Source organism: Ochotona princeps, chromosome 18 (assembly GCF_030435755.1).
Source record: "Ochotona princeps isolate mOchPri1 chromosome 18, mOchPri1.hap1, whole genome shotgun sequence".
Taxonomy (NCBI): domain Eukaryota; kingdom Metazoa; phylum Chordata; class Mammalia; order Lagomorpha; family Ochotonidae; genus Ochotona; species Ochotona princeps.
Genome location: NC_080849.1, coordinates 51087901 through 51110063, shown reverse-complemented (window position 1 = coordinate 51110063; position 22163 = coordinate 51087901). Strand labels below are relative to the sequence as shown.

The window sequence follows — 22163 nt, the reverse complement described above, 5'->3', positions numbered from 1 at the left end:
TCCTTTGGGAGATTTTTATATGTCCCTTTTGCGTCACTTTTTACTTTTTGCTATTAATCACAGTCTGAATGTCTGTGTTAATGAAAGGCGTGTTTGCGTGAAGGTAATAGGAACCAGTCTAATGCTTACAAACATTTGTCAGAGTTGTCAGAATCGAGAGGGACTCACTTTTGTCAAAACTTAACTGCCCCCACCCCCCAAAAAACCTGAAATCATGAAACAGGGAATGCCATGTTTATAAGGACCGTAAGAGCCACCTTGGAAGGTTGGACCAGACCACAGCCTTACACAAGGACAACTGTCCAACCTTGGGCTGACAGCACCCTGAGATTGTTTCAAAATAATTTATGTGATTCTCATGTTACTTCCAAAACTTTCTCTTGCCTCAGTAAACCTTGAATAACACCCACAGTTGACTGTGGCAGGCACATTCTCAGTTTGTTCCCATTACGAAGCTGCTTTTTCAAAGACTGATGGGTTAATTTTGAAAGAGTTGCAAAGGGGAAGGAAAAGTAGGGCTGGCCAGAGCTAGACCTGCCCTAGCTGGGGGGCGATGCATCCAGGTCCCCTTTGTAGGTGGCAAGGGACCCAGAGATTTGGGCCATGTTTGTTTTCCCAGGCTGTCAGCAGTGGAGCAGCTGGGACATGAGCCAGTGCCGTGTGGGATGCTGGCGTGATAGGCCGCTTCACCTGCTACGCTGTTACGCCATCCCACAGAAAGACTGCTGAGTAAATGAGGGAACTTAGTGAAGAATCTCTTATAATACGTAACAAAATAAATCTTAATTGCACGTAAGTGTGCTTTTGACAGGGTTCTTGTAGGATCAAGTCTCCCTTTGGGAAAGCAGTTGATTCGATAGCCTTTGTCCATCACTAGGGTGGAAGCCCCGGGTAGTTTTGATTGGCTCAGCGGCCCCTGGCCTGCATTGTTAGAGAGTGACTGTGTGTCACAGAATGATAAAACTGAGTATGTTTTCCATAATTATGAAGTCCAATGTTAAGATTTTTTAAAAATTAGGAATAAACTTGAGTTTACTACAAAGATGTAGTCGATGCTCTTTTTCTCTGGGTGCAGACTGTTCTCTGAACAGAACAGCCTAACACAGTGTGCATGTGTTTACCGCGTGAGGCAGTGGGAGTGGCTTGGAGATGATTTCAGGTGCACAGGAGGGTGTGGCTAGACTGCTTGCATGCTGCTCCACTTACCATGGGGGAACTGGTACCGTCGGCTGTCCAGACGCTGAAGGGAAGTGGTGCCCGTGTGTGTGGACTTCACATGTTTGAACTAAGATAAACTTGCTGCTTAAGTGTGTTTTCTGTGAACTTTAGAAGTGCAGTTCTTCTGTATGCGATATTGATGGCAAAACAAATGAAGTGTGGCCTTGTGGAAGAGACTGTGTGTTACCCATCCCAGCCCTAAGGACAGCCAGTGTGTGCTGGTGACGGGCCAGCTTCTGATGCCTTGCCGTTAAGGTCATGCCGGCTTGGAGATGAGATGGTGGTTAATATGGGCCAGTGCAAGCAGAAGCAACCAATTGAGAGGGAAAAGTCAGAAAAAAACGTAGGTACAGGGCCCGGCGGCGTGGCCTAGCGGCTAAAGTCCTCACCTTGAATGCCCCGCGATCCCATATGGGCGCCCGTTCTAATCCCAGCAGCTCCACTTCCCATCCAGCTCCCTGCTTGTGGCCTGGGAAAGCAGTTGAGGATGGCCCAATGCATTGGGACACTGCACCCGCGTGGGAGACCCGGAAGAGGTTCCAGGTTCCCGGCTTCGGATCGGCGCGCATCGGCCCGTTGCGGCTCACTTAGGGAGTGAATCATCAGACAGAAGATCTTCCTCTCTGTCTCTGCTCCTCTGTGTATATCTGGCTGTAATAAAATGAATAAATCTTTAAAAAAAAACAAAACAAAAACGTAGGTACAGGGATTTTTTGGCCTAGGAGTTAAACTTCACCCTTGGAGGCAGCTTCTTCTAATAAGACCGGCTGTGCTGCATTTCCTGTGCCAGTACGACTTCTCTTACAATGAACTCTTTAAGTATGATCATTTTCTTGATAATGAAAAAAATCTGTTGCTGAAGATTTGACCTCAGATTATGATTTGACTCATGATTTTTGAAAATATGTTTAACTTTTTGGCTTTGTTAACACAAATTTCATTTTATAAAAATATAATTTTTTATTAAAAACATCCATAGACTTTTTGATGACATAGTCTTTATTATGACAGTGTGGCTTGTCTTTCTGTTTCTGATTAGCATTTGGGGTTTTCTGTACAGCTATAGTTACCATGAATAGTTAACTGTTTTCAGAATGTAGGTTTAAGACTAAGCAGGGCTACAACACCTGTATGCCTCATGTGGACTAGATCAGGCAAAAGCCAGGCTGGGCTGATTATTCCTACTGGTGCAAACAAAATTAGAGTGGGTGAGGGTTGTTTGGGCTTAGCCGCAGCATCAGCTGGCAGAAGCTGGCAGTAGGGGCTAATTCTGTCAAGTCAAATCACAGAACCACCTGGAGAGTGCACAGTCCGGGAGTGGGAGAGGCCTGGGAGGGAAATAGTGGGCTCCTCCCTCTTGGGTTACCACTTCCACGGGAGGGCATGAAAACTAGGACAGGGGCTGGGGTGGCTAGACAGAGAGACACCCAACAGCATCTGTGAGGGCTGGATAGTGGAACTGGTTCGAGGGAACAAAGCTTTAATACCCATTGACATGTACGAGAACCGAATGTGGTGTGGGACAGACTGGACTACTACTGCTACACATACTGGCAAACCAGAGTAGGGGCCGGGCCTGGTGGGGGTTATTGTGGGTCGCTCCAACTAGGCTGCAGCTCTCACTGGTTTATGTAGTGGCTGAGTGTGTGCTGGGCAGAACCAGGCTGGACTACAACACCCACTGGTTCCAGTGGAAGACAGGGCTGAAACAGAACCAACCCAGCAATTGCAACCACCAGCTGATCGGGGCGATGGACTGTGCCGGGCCCTGCACTTGCCAGTACACAGAAGAATCTGGTCTGAGAACACTTCAGACAAAGTTTCTTTGGAGATCTCCCCAATCAAGCTTCCCGGACTCTAACCAAGACAAGACAGAGGACAGAATAAGTCAATCAACCGTCTCAGCTGTATGTTGGCAGTGAAATACAGGGCAAACAGAGACTCTATGATGGACTATGTCAACCAGTGGATTCTTCAAAGACCTTATCATGCTTGGAGTGGCAAGAATGGCAGCGATTCATAACTGGTGAACTCTCAAAACCACTTGAGCAAGAACCTCGGAGCATGCCCTACATCTGGGACCTGGGGAGGGTGGGAAATTGGGTGGGGCTTCTCCCTTAATACCCCCTTTAAACATGAAGGAAACAATATGGAAATAATAGTCTTACCCACTTTCTTACAGCCCTTGAACCTTTTTACCCTAATTAACTATGTAAAGATTGTTAAAAATCTAATAATAAAAAAAGTTTATTCTAAAAAAGTGCATCAGTATATGATTAATAAAAAAAAAGAATGTAGGTTTAAAGCAATGAGAAGTTGAGTTATCTGTCAGCCTTATAATTACAGTATGGTAATTATCCTGAAAAAGATGTTAATTAAAACCAGTTGTTAATCTGAGAGGGCCTTAATATTATCAGTTTGTAAAATAATTTGATAAATTTCTTTCGGACCTCCCTGTTGATAGCTGTTTTATTTTGTAGCTTTTCGTGTTTCATACATGTGTAAATGTATACATTTAAATCTATACGTAAAACTATGCACAGTGTATAGATGAACGTGAAGTGACTGTTATACTTGCCATGCATGGCAGGCCCCACAGGGTGCTGTCGGGACAGAGGCTCCCCGGCGGCTCTCCAGGGCCGGCGGCGAAGCCGGAAGCCACAAAATGCGACACAACCCATAAAAGACCTTTTTTTTTTAAAGTAATATTTTCGTTTTTCCCTTGACACATTGCAAATAGTTTCATTACTAAATTAGATTTATATGTATGTAGGTGTAAAAGTCCCTAATGACTGTAAAATCTGCGCAATATTGAAGTTCAGCTAAGTATCGATAGTGTGTAAAGCAAATAAAAATTATTGTGAATACCACACTGAGCTGATATTTCATGATAGGTTTCTTTTTCTGTTTGCTAACACAGCATTTATGTCTTGTAATGTTTTAAGATATTTATGCTCACTTTTTGTTATATTTTATTCTTAAAAGAACTGTATGAATGGAAACAAATAGTTTCAAATGCTTTGAAACCATCCATCCCATTTCTTTGTGGTCTAGGTATCCAGATTCTGAAAATTAATTATTAAATATGGACTACCTCTTTTTGATAAATATGTTAAATTAAGTAGCAGTCACATTTATTGTTCAGATTTGAATGCGTTGTTCTTTTTTCAAAATCTAAAATGTATAAAATGGGCCTAGGGCTGTAGCCTAGTGACTAAATTCTCGCCTTGAATCCACCGGGATCCCAATATGGGCACCAGTTCATGTCCTGGCTGCTCCACTTCCCATCCAGCTCCCTCCTTGTAACCTGGGAAAGCAGTAGAGACAACCCAAGGCCTTGCAGCCCTGCACCTGTGTGGGAGACCCAGAAGAGGCTCTGGGCTCCTGGCTTCAGATTGGCTCAGCTGTGGCTCTTGTGGTCAGAAGGGGCGTGAACGAGTGGGCAGAAGATCTTCTCTCTACCTCTCTTCTCTGTAAATCTGACTTTCCAATAAAAATAAATACATTTTTAAAAACAATGTGTAAGTTTTGACAAGATTGCAGAGTATAAAATTGTAATTTACATAAAAATGCTATAAATCAGAATGCTTCACTCTGTGTAGACTTTGTTTTCCCTCTGAAAAATATTGATTTTAATCATTAAGTTTTTAATTACCCCCTAGAGGTGAGGGCTCCAGATGCATGTGGGCCTCTGTAGGAGTGGAGAGGGTCAGGAGAGTGGGGAGAGAGGAGTCTCCCGGGGTGGGCTGAAGGATGGGCACATCGCTCCTTATTGTCACACTGCATTCGTGACAGGAACAGATGGTCTGCGGACGCTGGCTGGCCCAGGGGCCTGGGGCCGGACCGTGTCCTGGGGGTTTCATTAGAGCTGACGTTCCGTCTGCTCACCTGGCTCTTCGTGGTTCTCTGTGTGCTGTCCACTCCTGCCTCAGAGTGGCCTTGATGCTTCCTGTGTTGTACCGCTTGCCGAGAGATGCCTGGGGGGTCTCTTGGATCAGAGCAGCCAGTTGTCTTTGTGCGCCTCCGGCTGCTCTTCATCCTTTCTGGAGCCGGCAGCGGGGTTGGTGCTCCGGGTCAGACCACACCTCCATGGGATGCTCTGTGAGAGTGGGGCACCTGCTGGTCCAGGGTGCGCGGTGCAGGAGCTGCACAGCTGCCCAGGTGTGGTACCTGGCCTGCGCACGGCCCATTCTTGTGGTTCTGGTGCTCCTCTGGCTGCCGCCTGCCCTAGCTCTGTTGAGTGGGGGACCCTGCACAGCTGTGGTGCTGCGAGGGGCTTGGTGACCACGGATGGCTCTTCCCCCCCCCCGCCCCTTTCGTTTTTCAAGACTGTGTCATCAGGGATGGCTGCTAAATGAAGCCATATCGCAGTGCCAGGCTGCTCCACTTCTGGTCCAGCTTCTGGCTCATGTGTTTTTGAAGCAGCACGTGATGGTTGGCTGTGTGGTCCCTGCCACGCATGGGAGGCTGCAGGCCTGCTGTTGTTGGGAGCCGCAGATGAATCATCTCTGTCTTCTCTCACTCTGCTTTTCAGATACATAAATCTGTCTTTACAAAAAGTTACAGAAGCTGAATTCCTGGGTCGGATTGAGCAGTCGATGCATCCAGTTGCCTTCTAGAAGTAGAAAATGTCCCCTTGCCCTCAGCAGGGACTGGTTCTTTATTTCAGAAGTAACACTTATTGTCAATATTCAGTGTCAAAATAGTGACACTCTAGTTTCTTTCTCCCAGCTGGCTTCAGAGGCCACACCAAAGGCCAGTACGCTACAGAATACACATTTAACTGCACTCACAGAAACCTTTTGAAGAGTGGGGATTGGGTGGATGGGAAAGAAATTTGGAAAGACCAGTCTGCTGCCAGAGCTCATGGACTCGTCTATCTTTATCATAGGACAGAGGGCATTCTTTAGTTAGGTATTAAGTTGATGATAAAGTTACAGCAATTTAAAGCTGAGAGGAGCCGAGATCGTTTTCGTCCCAGTTTTCATGAAGGAGGTTAGAGTGGGCTTGAGGTTAAGGGAATTGGCCAGGGTCACTTAGTTAATGATTTTAGGTCTGAGGCCGTTCAGCAACAGCATTCATTGTATGTTTCCAGTAAAGTCAGAGTCAACAGGAGTCACAGAAGCGAGCCCCTCTGCTTCCCCTGAAAGGCATTGCAGGGATGAAGGGAGAGCTGTCTTCCCTTGGTTCCAAAAGGCCAAGAGCAGGCCAGCTTGTCCCCATCTGTTGAGTCACTGCTTGTGTACCCACAGTGGTGCGGGCTGACGCTGGGCCCGGGGACACTGTGCTCGGGCCCACAGGAGTCCAGGAATCCGGCTGCAGTGTGCCTCACTGTGTTATTGCTTGTGACAGAGGTACTCTGGCGCAGTGCTGTGCCCTGTGAAGGCGGCGCCCAAGGAAGATAGCGTCCCGGCCGTCCACTGGGGATTTATTGTAACTGTAACTTTTGGCTTAGTGTGGGAAAACTGTTTTTTTTTAAGTGACAACACACTGCTGTATTGAGTGGATTGGGGAAATGTTTCCTAATATTTGTACAGTAATATTTATCCAGTCCCTCCTGTGCCAGCCATTCTAGTTCCCGGGGTAATTGCAGCAAACAAAACAAAAGCCCGGTAAGCTTATCTCAGGTCTGACATTTCAGGGTGTTTGAAAAAATATGTAGGAAAAGGAAATTAAGCTACCTTCTTTTTAAAAATTAGTAATAAAATGCTTTCTTCTTTTTTTAAAGATTTATTCATTTATTTTTCTTACAAAGTCAGATATACAGAGAGGAGGAGAGACAGAGAGGAAGATCTTCCGTCCTATGATTCACTCCCCAAGTGAGTCCAATGGCCGGTGCTGCGCCGATCCGATGCCAGGAGCCAGGAACCTCCTCCAGGTCTCCCACATGGGTGCATGGTCCCAAAGCATTGGGCCGTCCTCAACTGCTTTCCCAGGCCACAAGCAGGGAGCTGGATGGGAAGTGGAGCTGCTGGGATTAAAACCGGCGGCCATATGGGATCCCGGCGCATTCAAGGCGAGGACTTTAGCTGCTAGGCCACGCCGCCGGGCCCTGAAATGCTTTCTTGATTATAGAATATTTGAAATATTTTTCAAGTATTGGCATTTCAAGCTCAGGAAATACTGTTGACCTGTGTGCCAAGGAATAGTTGATACCCACTGACAAATCTTGTTCACATGTTACTAATGGTACTAATGGACTCTGTGCTTTAATGCTGAGAAGTCTCCTTGGGATTAAATCAAGTCCAGCTGTGGAATACGTGGTTCCGAGCCTGGATCAGGCCTGGCTTGGTTTGCAGCTTGTGGACTCTATGGCTGTGTGAGTGTATAGCTGTGTGACTCTGGCTGTGTGAGTGTATGGCTGTGTGAGTGTATAGCTGTGTGAGTGTATGGCTGTGTGACTGTGGCTGTGTGACTGTGGCTGTGTGACTATGGCTGTGTGACTGTGGCTGTGTGTGTATGGCTGTGTGAGTGTATAGCTGTGTGACTGTGGCTGTGTGAGTGTATGGCTGTGTGACTGTGGCTGTGTGAGTGTATGGCTGTGTGACTGTGGCTGTGTGAGTGTATGGCTGTGTGACTGTGGCTGTGTGAGTGTATGGCTGTGTGACTGTGGCTGTGTGTGTATGGCTGTGTGACTGTGGCTGTGTGAGTGTATGGCTGTGTGACTGGCTGTGTGAGTGTATGGCTGTGTGACTGTGGCTGTGTGTGACTGGCTGTGTGACTGTGGCTGTGTGACTGGCTGTGTGAGTGTATGGCTGTGTGACTGGCTGTGTGACTGTGGCTGTGTGACTGTGGCTGTGTGACTGTGACTGGCTGTGTGACTATGGCTGTGTGACTGTGGCTGTGTGAGTGTATGGCTGTGTGAGTGTATGGCTGTGTGACTGGCTGTGTGACTGTGGCTGTGTGACTGTGGGGCTGTGTGAGTGTATGGCTGTGTGACTGTGGCTGTGTGAGTGTGATCTGGGGCAGGGAGGTATTCATGTCTATGCATCTTACTTGAAACATCTCTAAAATGGGAGGTAATTTGTGTGTATTCATTTTGAGGGTTAAATGACATACCTTGTGCAGTTACTGAAAAATGATGGTTGCCTAGTAAATTCTAGGTGTTTTAAGTTCTTTTGTTTGTTACTCTTGCCATTTCTGCCATCACTGGGAATTCTCAGTAGGCATTCCATATACTATTCAGTATGTTTCAAGTTGATTGCATACATATTTAGCAGTATAATCCTTATGTAATTGGGAAGCTGTTTAACTGGTGCAGCAGCTTAATGTACCAAAAGGCGTGGAAACACTGAAGTAGCTGTTATTTACATATTTGAGTAGCATATACAGTAGTTCGCATTAGGGTTTTTAGCTTCTGAATAGGTAGGAGGAAAGTTAAAGAATGTAATGATTTGAACAAACGATGTGTGAAGACAGCATTTCTAAGGAAATGTGCGTGTTTCTAATACTTCCTGAGTTCATTGATAGAAAAGGTTGCAAGAGACCGGTCAGCCTCACCTTCTGTTACCGAGTGTGAATGTTCGGCAGCTAGGCTTTGTTAATGAGTACGATTCAGTCACAGGTGCATTCCAAGTTTCTTGTCCAGGAGCTTCTAGTTGGGAGGTGCGGATCAGACACAGATGAATGATAAGATGGTGTGGGTGGGTGAACTGTGCGCTCAGCCGGCACGCTCCTCAGTCCTGCTGCTTCACTGTACTTCCTGCCTTAGTTATCCAGAAGCCCGTCACCACACTCTCCAACCTGCCTCAGAGCCAAGAACTTTTGAAGACCTTGTCAAAAACTGTAAAGGGATTCAGACTTGGCCTGCTGCAGTCTTACAGCTGTTTGAACACCCAGGGTGTGGAGTTAGAAGAAGCAGGGACTTGGTTGGTCATGAGCCTGCGCGGCGTGATGAGCCTTCGGGTGTGCTGGTTCTACTTGTTCTCTGCTGCGGCGTGGGGGTAACCTGGGCTCACAGGCGGGTGCCACCCACATTAGAGTGGATTTGCATCACAGCTGGGAAGAGCTGAGATTAGAGCCCTTGAATCTTTCATACTTTAACTGACCTTTGTACTTTGTTGTATAGGCTGCTGAGCACAGCCGTCCCCAGGAGGGAGAGACCGTCTTAAGGCCGTTCCTTGGACAGCTTGTCTGAAGGCTGCTAGTTAGTGCCCGAGCTTTCCCCAGACACACAGATGGTGGAGACCGAGTGACCGTCTCCACGGGCCTGCCTGCCTGTCACAGCTTTGGTGGCATTCCTGAATTGTCCCTGAGAGGGCTTTGCTGTTTCCGATCTTCTGTATTATACACTACTGCTAAACTTTAATTTGCCATTTGGTAAAGATACGCTGAACTCAACATCATCAAAATAACAATAAAAATCCTGACACATTTAGAGGTGAATATGCATGTCTTCAGTTTATTTTGGAAAAAACTTCAAAAATTAAGTGAACGAATGGTCAGAGGGTTTTAAACATGGTAAAATGTTCATTGGAGGCTCAGAGAGATGAGAGTATGTAATTGGTCATTGAGTATCTCAACTTCTGTGTGAAGTTCTTAGTGAAATTGAGGAAAAGCCAACACACACACACACACACACACACACACACAGTCCCTCTCCCTCCCACCCCCAGTTGATTCTCTCAGGGTCTCTGGCATTTCAAGAAAATGATTAATAATTTGCATGAAAATGTGGACGAATGGCAACTTCTTAAAAACTTAGTGTGGTTCCTTTTTTAAGCTCTTGTTGGGTTAATAGGTCTCCCTTCAGCGTTGTAAATTTGAATATTGTACAAGTTCTGCTATTTAAAGTAAAGCACAGTTCTGAATGCTTAAAATTTTAGAAGACAAGCTGAATCTGAAGCACATTTCATGTTGGGGAACTATGTTTAAGCCTAAGAGGCTGGTCCCAGCTGGAGCCATCTTAGTGGACTGCCTAATACACATTCTTGACATCTCAAGTTGCACGTTTTCCAAACCCACGATCCTGCCTTTTTAGCTAAGAGGCCACATGTATATTGGACTGGGTTTGGTTGATTTAATGACTGAGCTGGAGTTAGCCCAGGGTACTCAGTGCAGGTAGTGTTGTGATTGCTAAAGGGTTTTGTATCTGGAGGGTTTTTTTTTTTTTTTTTTTCAGAGTACAGCCTACATTACTTGTATTTTGGGTAATTTTCATGTTTTATGTGTGATACTATAAATAGTATAGGACCTGGCGCAGTAGCCTAGTGGCTGAAGTCCTCGCCTTGCACACACGGGGATCCCATATGGCCGCTGGTTTTAATTCCGGCTGCTCCATTTCCCTTCCAGCTCCCTGCTTGTGGCCTGGAAAAGCAGTTGAGGACGGCCCAAAGCCTTGGGACCTTGTAGTTTGTACGCGAGACCCAAAAGCAGCTCCTGGCTCCTGGCTTCAGATTGGCTCAGCTCTGACTGTTCAGGCTACTTGGGAAGTGAACCAGCGGATGGAAGATCTTTCCTTCCCTGTAAATCTGACTTTCCAATACAAATAAATCAATCTTCAAAATATATCTATAAAACAGCTTGAGATGAGGAACTAGTATGTTTTATTATTAGGGGATCTTCATATGAGTTGCTTAGATAATGTTTTCTTTAAGCTTGTCGAATTTCTGTATATGTGTAGTACAGAGTTGTTTCAGTATTAGGCATTTTATCTTGCATCTGTTTACCAAGTAAACTGAGGAAAAAAATAGATATCCTCTTTACTTGGAGTTAATATTTTGTGCTGAATTAATCTCCAAGAGAATGTTTCATTAGGCCAACAGAAGGTTAAAGTAGCCTGGAACACTCGCCTGTTTTTCAGTCAGAAGATGCTGTGTTGTGCTTCTGCTATCATAATATGAATGTTAGTTTCACTCTCAGCTTGGATCAATTTTTGTTAATGTATATAGATTAGAATGCATGATCTTCTGACGTTGAGTTCATTTGCATGCTCCTCTATTAGTAAATACATTGTTTTATGTGCAGTTTAGATAATTGTTACATGTTGAACCACAGCCTGTCTGCATGAGGCAGCTGCTGAGATTTCCCTCATTTTGTAGGGATTGAGTTTTAGAAAGTCTGCAAATGTAAGTAGCTGTCTCCTGGACAAATTACTTTGAGTGTTTACTTATCAAACTTGGTTTTCACAGTTTTTCTTTAGCCTTTTAAGGTTATATCAAGGACCAGCTTTTAAAAAGCATCGTGTTATTTTACATGAAAGTTGTTTGCATTAAGAAAAATATGAACAGTTCAAAGAATCACCACAAAGTATTGCTGAAGCGGTTCGCATTGGTTGGTAGTAGAACTAGGACAGGTTTCCAGAAAGCCTTCTTAGAGCTTTTCTCCTGTTACTGACTTTTAAATATTAGCCTTTATAGTAAACACTTTTTTTCCCCCCTTAATGGATTGGCCATCTAAGCATTGCAAAAATAATTTTTTTTTTTTACACGAAAATAACAGCATTGAAACGCATACTGAATGGGATGCTGGGTTTGTGGACTGGAAGGTTGAATATGGTTGAGACTACACTGCAGTGCGTACACAGTGCAGTTCTTCCCAACAAGGCAGCGAGGAGGCTGGGGGTGACACTGGGTGCGGTGGTCCTGGGAGGGCCTGACTGTGGGGGCTGCCCTGCCAGGACTCGGCCTGCCTGGAGACTGTGCTCGGAGTCCCCGCCCAGGAACACAAGGAGAGTTCAGAGACGTTTATTTAATCAACCGTATTATCACATCACCGACCGCATTGAGAACTGGCTCCAGGTTTGGGTTGGAGCTGGAGTGGGCATGCGCCTCTTCTCTGCCCTTCCCAAGGCAGGTGAGCCCCACATGGCCCTAGATCCTCTGGGGCACAATTTAAGTTTTGACTATTGATTTATTGAAGCAGTTCTTAACTGTGTTAAACTGTCTACCTCATTATGCTGTACTTTGTAATACGCCTTTACGATCCCAGAATGAAATTCTCATATACAGTTATTGCCAACACATAGAAATTTTTACCCTAGCCATTACATAGAGAAATAAAATGGAAGTGATTTTGTGAATAAATTAGTTTCAGCATGTACTTGGGCATGACCACACTGAATGCTTGTATCTGTATATAATGAGTAAATTTGAATATAAGAGAAATAATTACAGACTTTAAAATAAAATTTATTTTGATGATGTTTACATAGTTGACCAGGGTGGGAAGGGTCAAGGACTAGGGCAGAGTGGGTGAGACTGTTGTTTCCAAATTTCCCCACTTCCTCCTGTTGTGTCTGGCAGAAAGGGGGACATCAGGGGAGAAGCTGCACACAGCCTCCCCGCTAAGTACCCAGGAATGGGGAACACCCCCGATGCCATCCCCAAGTCCCAATGTGGGGGCTCCGAGGGTTCCGCTTGAGCGATTTCGATAGTTGTGACATGCTGTCGGTCTCCCTGACCCAGGGATGAGGAAAGCCTTTCAGGTTCAGTGTGCTGACACAGTGCACCCCGAGTCTCCATTTGCCCAGATATTTGCTGTCAACGCTTGGCTGCAAGTACAGTGGCCTTATTGACGGGAGTGCTGCAGAAGTCATTCCTCGCTGCAACATGTTCCCTGGGTGGTTTTCCCTGCCACGCATCTGCTTACCTTCATCAAACTGGACCCTGCACCTGGGCACATCCCAGGCTTGTTCCTCCTGCCTGGCCTGGAGGCCCCAGGTCTCCCCACCCCCTCCTCCTCTGCCCCCAGCAACGTCTCCCAAAGCCCCCCACAAGCTTGCACTCCCTAGATCCCCCAGGAGCGTGGGGCTGGGGCCGCACCCCATGGGTAGCCAGCCACATGTGAATTACATAATTTTAAGCATTTTAATAAAAGGGCAACATGAAAATGTTGATACGTATAGTTGGAATCAATTCAATGTGACATCTACAAATTTCCACGTAAATGCTGGCTAACAGATAAATGTATTAGTGAGTTCATGCCATCCTGGCAACGTGGCTGTTGGTAGAATGATTTTCTGTGCTGGTGAACTTAACCTTTTGAAGTTGTGAAGGAAAGAAGAGTCTGCTGTTTTACACCATAGATGTGTTCCTGGAAAACACAGATGAGTATTTGAAGATTGAGTTGACTAGGGACATCATACTGGATAAACCTGCAGTGTGCCTGCAGCCCGCAGTCCACCGACCCACCCCAGAGCCAGTTTTGAGGAAGTGAGTGGGTGACTATGGTGTAGTCTCTGCTTCTAATTTAATCTCCATATATATCACCTGTTCTTCCCACAAAATTCATTGCAAAATTTTGTAAATGTTTATCTATGTTTGTGTTTCGGGAGTGGGTTTAAAATGAATCCATCAGATTCATTTTAAAAAATTGATGTGACTCATAGAAGAGGACCAGATGTTTTCTTCTAAGGTCTTTTATTAAATCTGCTTATTCTTTTTTTTTTTTAAAGATTTTTTTATTTTTTTTTTTTTTAATTTTTATTGGAAAGTCAGATATACAGAGAGGAGGAGAGACAGAGAGGAAGATCTTCCGTCCGATGATTCAGTCCCCAAGTGAATGCAATGGGCCGGTGCTGTGCCAATCCAGAGCCAGGATCCAGGAACCTCTTCCAGGTCTCCCACATGGGTGCAGGGTCCCAAGGCTGTGGGCCATCCTCGACTGCTTTCCCAGGCCACAAGCAAGGAGCTGGATGGGAAGCAGGGCTGCTGGGATTAGAACCGATGCCCGTAAGGGATCCCAGTGCATTCAAGGCGAGGACTTTGGCTGCTAGGCCACGCCGCTGGGCCCTACATCTGCTTATTCTTAACACTACTGGTCATTACTACTTGTTGATTTTCTGATTGAACCAGGAAAGTGGGCTCAGACTGAATTTGACTTAAAGTCTGTGATTGCTTCTGGTATGAAAGTTGTAGTTGAGATAGTCCTATAAATATAAAAATCTACTTTCTCAGTTACCTGTAGTAACTTCTGATCTTTATGTTAAAATGTACGTGCAGACAGCTGTTGTATGGATTCATATAGAAACATGGACAGATGGTGTGTTCTTTTTCATCTTGGTGTTGTGTGGTGGAGTAGTTGATTATCTGCAGTTGGTCTGGAAGAGGCAGGAAAAGGTAACAAAACACGTGTCGAGTGTGATGGTTCCATTGGCTAGTCCTCCCCCTGGGAATCACCAGCGTCCAGTTCTTGTGCTGGCTACCCCACTTCCCATCCAGCTCCCTGCGTATGGCCTGGAAAAACAGTGGAAGGTGGCCCAAAGCCTTGGGACCCTGCACCAGTGTGGGAGACCTGGAAGGAGTTCCTGGCTCCTGGCTTTAGATCAGCCCAGCTCCAGCTATTGGGGCCACTTGGGGAGTGAACCAGCAGGTGGAAGATGTTTCTCTGTCTCTCCTGTAAATCTGCCTTTCCAATAAAAATAATTTTTTTTAAAACAAGATACAAAATATACTAATTAAATGTTGACTTGACTATATAATTAAGCAGTTCAAAAGATCGCTTTGCTTACTAAATACATTTTTATAAGAGTATGTTTGTTGATTTCAATGGAGAGAGAGATAACTCTCCCGTGCATTTATTTGTTCAGTTCATAGATTGCAGCAGTGACTGGGATTGGGGTCCGAGTCCAGCTTGCCTGCTGAGGTGTGCACTGACAGGAAGCTGGGATGGGGAGTAGAGTGGAGCTGAAAGTGTAGGCTCTCCAGGGAGGGATGCTGTGTGGGGCCAGATGTCTACTCCTACAACAGTGTTTTAAAAGATGTGCCTCCGCGGCTCACTTGGGGAGTGAATCATCGGACGGAAGATCTTCCTCTCTGTCTCTCCTCCTCTCTGTATATCTGACTTTGTATTAAAATAAATAAATCTTTAAAAAAAAAAAAAAAAGAAGTGCCTCCTTTTTCTTGTAACTGGTTTCCTGCTTTTTTGTTTGTTGTATTGCAATTTTCTCTCATTTCTGTTCCTTTCCTCTCATCCCAATTCCATATCTTCATTTTGTTTTCATGTTTGTTGTTTAAGTTAATCTGCATGGTTTTCTATAGATTTTTCTTCCGCCAGAGAAAAATTGACAGGATCCTTTTCATTTTCTTGCTCAAGAATGCAATTTTAGACTTTGATTAAATATATAGATTGACATTTTTCAGAAACCTTTTTTAAAAATAGAAATGCTTACTGTAGACACTTTTTAAGGAATGAAGGAGTAAATGTGTTCGTAAGTCAACCACCTGGAGAAAGGCACTATTGACAAATAAATGTCAGTACATAAATCAAGTACAAGTCATGTACATTTCAATTATGAGTTGTTTTGTTGCTGTGAATCCAGTAAAGTTTTTTTCTAATTTTTGCATTTTCCAGGCCCCTTCACAGATGTAGTCACAACCAATCTTAAACTGCGCAACCCGTCGGATAGGAAAGTGTGCTTTAAAGTGAAGACCACAGCCCCTCGGCGGTACTGCGTGAGGCCCAACAGCGGGGTCATCGACCCGGGCTCCACGGTCACTGTCTCAGGTATCACGGCATGCTGGGAAGATGCGCAGTTGGGAATTTTGATATTTTAGGATTGTTTAATTTGACTTTTAATTAATAAAGGTTTGTCTGGAGGAAATAATTGGTGTATAATTATGGATTGCCTTGAAATATATTTTTCTATTCCTATTATTTAAATTGTGAAAAATTTGTAGTGGGGAGGAGGTGTGGTTGATTTGTAACTGTTTACCGAAAACAGTTTCTACAGCTCACTGCCACATGCTCTTATTATTTTTGCCTTTGAAAAATTATGCCAGTTTTGTTCCTTGTATTAACAGTTTTGTTTGTGTTGCTTAAATAGCTAGTGCCTCTGTTTTGGCTATCCTAGCAAGTCGTCAATTTTTCATTGATACAGCTAGGAAGGTTTGTGCCTGAGAGCTTTAGTACATCCTTGTGTGTTTACTTGTAGTCCCAAAATAGGCTTGATTCCTGCCTTTTGTGGATTACTTACTCTTGGTTAGAGTTTATGCTTGTGCCAGGTAATGCCTTACATGAACTTTTCTTTGTTTTTTAAAGATTTATTCATTTTCATTGAAAAGTCAGATCCAGAGAGAGAAGGAGAAACAGAGAAAGATCTTCCTCCCCAAGTGACTACAACAGCCAGAACTGAGCGCATCTGAAGCCAGGAGCCAGGAGCTTCCTCTGGGTCTCCCATGCGAGTGCAGGATCCCAAGGCTTTGGGCTGTTTGCCACTGCTCTTTCCCAGGCCACAAGCAGGGAGCTGGAAGGGAATGGAGCAGCCAGGACACAAACTGGCACCCATATGGGCTTCTGGCACATTGAAGGCGAGGATTTAGGCACTAGGCCATCCCCAGGGCCCTGTAGACTTTTTTTTTGTTTTGTTTACAACAGTCTTGTATCATCTTATGGACAAAGAAATAAGAACCATGTGTGAGAATGCTTGTGGCTCGTGTATTTTATTTACAAGGGAATACTCAGGCTCACAGGGTTGGAACAGAGCAGGAATACACGTGAATTCATTTTTTCCAGGTGACAGTCTCTAGGGACATGACCTGGAGTTGTAGACGTTAAAAAAGTGTCTGTAGGCCTCCTGGTGCAGTAGCCTAGTGGCTAAAGTTCTTGCCTTGCATGTGCCAGGATCCCATATGGATGCCAGTTCGTATCCTGGATGCTCCATTTCCCTTCCAGCTCCCTGCTTGTGGCCTGGAAAAGCAGTCAAGGACAGCCCAAAGCCTTGGGACCTTGTAGTTTGTACATGAGACCCCGGAAGAGGCTCCTGGCTTTGGATTGGCTCAGCTCTGGTCATGTGGTCACTTGGGGAGTGAGCCGGTGAATGGAAAATCTTTCTGTCTCTTCTTCTCTGTAAATCTAACTTTCCAATAATAAAAAGAAATCTTTAAAAGTGCCTGGATAACCCTAAAAATATTTACAAGCAATTATAACAGTTAGGTACCAGTTTGCTGAAGCCAACAGTACCTTCATTGAGAGTAATTCGAAGTGGAACCTGCTACCAAGGCAGTACAGGGTAGAGTCATCCCTCAGGAAGTGTGAGAACCTCTGGGTCAGTGTCTCAGCTGGCCTGTTAGGAGTGGCCCCCTGGCAGGCCACGCCGTCGTCAGCCACTGGTAGATGGCCAGAGATGCAGGCAGGATTGCATGCAGTCTGCATGCTGGTTTCTGCATTGTTAAGCTTTAGGGTAGATTGAAAGAAGATGGGTTTATTTCAGTTTATTTGTTTTATCTAGACTACATGACATTTTTTCTATCTGTTGATCCTTGGAAACATTTTTAAAAAAGAGTTGCTTGAAAGTTGAGAGAGGGGAGAGGGAGAAAGATAAATACTTCTCCTCCGTTTGTTCACTCCTCGTATGTCTGCAGTGGCCCAGGTGGAATCAGGCTGGCACCAGGAGTTTGTTCTGGGTCTCTGCCTCGGTGGCGGGGACCCACACCCTGGAGCCACCAGGACGGGAGCCAGCACCCACCTGGGGTACTGGCGTCACTGGAGATGGCTTTACCTGCTAGGCCACAGTGGTGGCTCTGACAAAAACTTAACCGATAGAAGCGAATGATCTTATACATAACCTGTAAGATCTTTTTCTAGTTCCAATATTTCTGTATTTATTTGTTTTCAACAATGCCTTTTTGTAGATGTGAGTCATCTTTCCATTTTCTCCTCCCGCCAGTCTTCCCCTGTATTAGCACATTAATATAGTCCCTTAAAGATGTATTTATTTATTTGAAAGGCACTTTTGAGTCCTGGAAGAAGCTCCTGGCTCCTGGTTTCAAATGAGCCTGTTTTTGGCTATTGTGGCCATTTGGAGAGTGAACCAGTGGGTGCAAGCTCTCTCTCTGTCTTTCTGTCTGTCTGTGTGACTTTGTCTTTCAAATGAATAAATCTTTTTCTAAAATGACGAAAGCAGATGAGGCTGTGGGTTATTGTAAAATAAAATGGAGTTGAATGTGGATCTTTAGTGTGAATAATTTGACATTTATTCCTGAGCCCTTCCTGTTTTTTTTTTAAATTTGTATGGTAATGAATGAAGTCATAGTAAAAATAAACTATGGAAGACAATGTCATGTGTTTTTTCTCCTTATTTAGTAATGCTACAGCCCTTTGACTATGATCCGAACGAAAAAAGTAAACACAAGTTTATGGTACAGACCATTTTTGCTCCACCGAACACTTCAGATATGGAAGCTGTGGTAAGTATGGGAGAACTTGAGCAGAATTGATTTGGGGGAGTGTTATTTAAAACTGTTGGTTTGGTTAATTCTCAATAGAAAAAATAATTTTTAAAATGGTTTAAAAAATTATTACAGATAATCCAGAATTCTAAGAATGCTTTTTGAATAGTGTCTATTAGAAGTATAACATGGCTGTTGCTAAGAAGAAAGTTGTGTAACCCTCAGTGGTATCAGTGAGATTTCACTGCACTCCGTCAAGGTTCTGTGACCTTCAGGAACAACAGTGACACCGTGCTCACTGCAGAGGGTAGCAGCGTGTCCCATGAGTCACACACACACACAGAGCAGTGACACTGTGCTGACTGCAGAGGGTAGCAGCGTGTCCCATGAGTCACACACACACACAGAGCAGTGACACTGTGCTGACTGCAGAGGGTAGCAGCGTGTCCCATGAGTCACACACACACACACACACACACACACACACACACAGAGCAGTGACACTGTGCTGACTGCAGAGGGTAGCAGTGTTTCCCATGAGTCACACACACACACAGAGCAGTGACACTGTGCTGACTGCAGAGGGTAGCAGCGTGTCCCATGAGTCACACACACACACACACACACACACACAGAGCAGTGGCACTGTGCTGACTCCAGAGGGTAGCAGCGTGTCCCATGAGTCACACACACACAGAGCAGTGACACTGTGCTGACTCCAGAGGGTAGCAGCGTGTCCCATGAGTTACACACACACACACACACACACACACGTGTGTGTTTTCCAGCAGCTCTGTTCCTGAGGGAAACCAACTCCTGTGTTTAATGTTTGGATTTGTTTATTTTTAGTGGAAAGAGGCAAAACCTGATGAATTAATGGATTCTAAATTGAGATGTGTATTTGAAATGCCCAATGAAAATGATAAATTGGTGAGTAGAAAAGTGTACGAAAATCAAAAGTTGCTGAGCTGTTGATTGATTTGATTAATTTTGCTTTTACTTTTGTCCTTTCTTGTGTACGTGGTATCACTGTTCTGCTTAATGAGTTTCAGGCTGATTTTAAGTTTTTAAAAACTGTGTGTGTGAGAGTGTGTGTGTTTATTTTTTTCTTTGGTCTTTGTTTTGCTCTGTTTTACAGTATTGTGTTTGTCCAAGAAGAAAAGTAGTCACTTTTAGGTCCAAGCTGTATGATGGGGAAGAACCAGTTATTTCTGCCAATTTTTTGCCATTAAATAACTTTTTAATTTTTTTTTTTTTTTTAGAATGAGACTGAAGTGTGTATTTATAAATATATTTAAAGAACAGTCAGAAACTGCTCTTGGCAGCAGTCTTGAGGATGTAAGTTTTAATTTAGATGGAAAAGCAGTTTGTTTTCCAAGTGTAGCTGTTCCAGAGTATTTTGGTGATTATTCTAGGTCAAAATATATCTGGTTTTATTCTTTAGTGAATAGTTGTTGTTGCTTACTGATTAGTGTGAGTGAGTGGAAAACAGAGTACTATAGCTGTGTGTAAGACGAGCCAGCCCGGAAGGCTGTGAGTGTATGGAGTGGGTACTTCTCCTTTTCCTCTTTGGATTGTAAACTTGAATCTTGTTCTTTGGTCCGTGGGTAAGGTTTAAAATACTCATGTGGACTTTTTTGGCGGGGAGTGCTTTAATATACATAGTGATATGGGCAGATGAATTCCTGGGCACAGTTTGGTTTGTCCGACATGATGACCCTTAGATCTGGCGGTCATTTGTGTTGTTGAAAAGACCATGTACAGATCAGCGCTTGTTCTGGGTAAACTGAATGGAAATGCTCTGATGGTGTTGCGTGTTGTTGGTCAAATTATTTATTAAGATTCTCTTTCAAAGAAATTGTGAGGCATCTGCCCCCCAAGCAAGAAAATGTGGCGTGATTATGCTACCCATTTGGAGTTTGTCTTTTGCCTAGACTGCAGGGAAGCCAGTAGCTTGAATAGCTCTTTTTACTGGAACCGAGGCAACCTAACATATTGTTAGGGTGTTTTCTCCCTTAGAATATTTCTTTAGCCCATAATCTGATAAATATAGATGAATCTGATAAATTGTAAGAGTAGTTCTCATTGCATTTGAAAGCTGAAGTTGTTGATGAAACCGATAGGGCTGTGAAGTGGAGCCTGGCGTTCACTGCCTCTTGGAGGAAGACGTGTACTGCCATGCAGGTGTCACTGCAGTACTTAACAAGGAGAGCAGTTAGTTTTTCAAACACTGCAGCAGATCCCTATCTAGTAGAGTTTCGGGGTTTTTGACTCCCCCATCGTGCTGTATGAGTAGACGTAGTTCGGGCCTGGAACCCTTTGAGAGCTGATATTGTTAGTAACCCGAAGACTGTTGAGGGACTTCCGAGTTCTCGAGGGAGCATCTTATTCTGAGCCTTAATGATGAACAGTATGCATTTCCTCTAACTGAACTACTTGGGAATGAGAGCTATTAAGAAAATCATCCGAAGATTATTTTTTATCTTGAAAGCTAGGTGTTTGGAAAAGCAGGTAGGAGGAGTGCCATGGACCTACGACCAGCCCTGATGTTTCCCAGTTTGTGGTTAATCTTACTTTATTATACCTCACTATTTCCCATCTCACATTAAGGCCAATCTCATCAAAATTATGTCATTTCATCTGTGATTATAGAGTAACTTTACCAGTGGCTGGAAAAGGACTGCTGTGGACACAGTATGCCTGGGTTTCAGAAATCTGCACGTGACAATAACCTTATCTCTTACTTCCATTTTTCACTGAATTTGGAATGTTCTCGTATCTCAGGGCACATCTGTTAGCTTTTCAGTTTATTTGAGAGACAGAATAACTGAGAGGGCACGCCCATCTAATGATTCACTCCCCGAATCCCTGAAATGGCTGGGGCTGAGCTTGAGGGCAGGAGGAGCCAGGCACTCAGTACAGGCCTCCCACCTGGGTGGCAGGAACGCCACCACCGGAGCCGTCTCTGCTTGTCCTCGTTGGAAGGAGTCACGAGCTGGAGCTGAGAACTGAGCGCAGGCACTCCAGTGTGGAATGCAAGCGTCTGAAACTAGAGGCTAAGCTGTGCTCTTCTCACAGGACTTGTAAAAACAGGATAAAACAGCTTTTAATAATGATGCTGTTGCTATATCTGTAAAAATCGGACACATTGTTACTATCGCGCTGTCCAGGCAGCATTCAGACTTCCCTAGCAAATGTCATTTAAAAAGTTTTGTGGGGCCAGAACTGTGTGCTAGTGGCTGGGGTCCTGGCCTTGCATGCGCCAGTGTCCCATGTGGGCACTGGTTCCCCATATGGGCACCGATTCATATCCCGGCTGCTCCACTTCCCATCTGGCTTCCTGCTTGTGTTCTGGAAGAGCAGTTGAGGATGATCTGTGGCCTTGGGACCCTGTGCCCATGTGGGAGACCCAGGGACCCGGCTCCTGGCTTCAGATCTTAAAAGCTCAGCTCCAACCGTTATGGCCACTTGATGGGTGAGTGAACCAACAGATAGAACATCAGAACATCTTTAAGTCTCTCCTTCTCTCTGTAAATCTGCCTTTCCAGTAAGAAGAAATAAATCTTTAAAAATTTTTTTTTTATTTATTTTTTGCAGTTTGATTTGAGATGAAAATGAAATCCATAGATAGCTGTTGGATGATGTTTCTTTAATCTCACTCTATAGGTTAGGTCCTACAGTAATTAGGTTTGCCTGTAGGCTTTCTCACAGACTAGATTTTGCTGATTGCATATTTGTGGTGTTATTGAACTTTTTGTCTATTGTTGGTATTTTCTGAAAGTGGGCTGTGGAAGTTCCATTACATTGGTTGTCCTGGGGATGGAGGTGGCTAGGACG

General features: G+C 44.5%; 1 protein-coding gene across 2 annotated transcripts in view; it reads left to right on the top strand.

The window, feature by feature from the left end:
- VAPA (VAMP associated protein A) overlaps positions 1-22163 on the top strand; it is a 39710-nt gene that overhangs the window by 5524 nt on the left and 12023 nt on the right. For both annotated transcript variants that reach the window (XM_004598957.3, XM_004598958.2), the window contains exons 2-4: positions 15511-15663; positions 18241-18344; positions 19176-19256. In XM_004598957.3, the coding sequence (XP_004599014.2) occupies positions 15511-15663; positions 18241-18344; positions 19176-19256 (338 nt within the window). The remainder of the gene's footprint in view (positions 1-15510; positions 15664-18240; positions 18345-19175; positions 19257-22163) is intronic.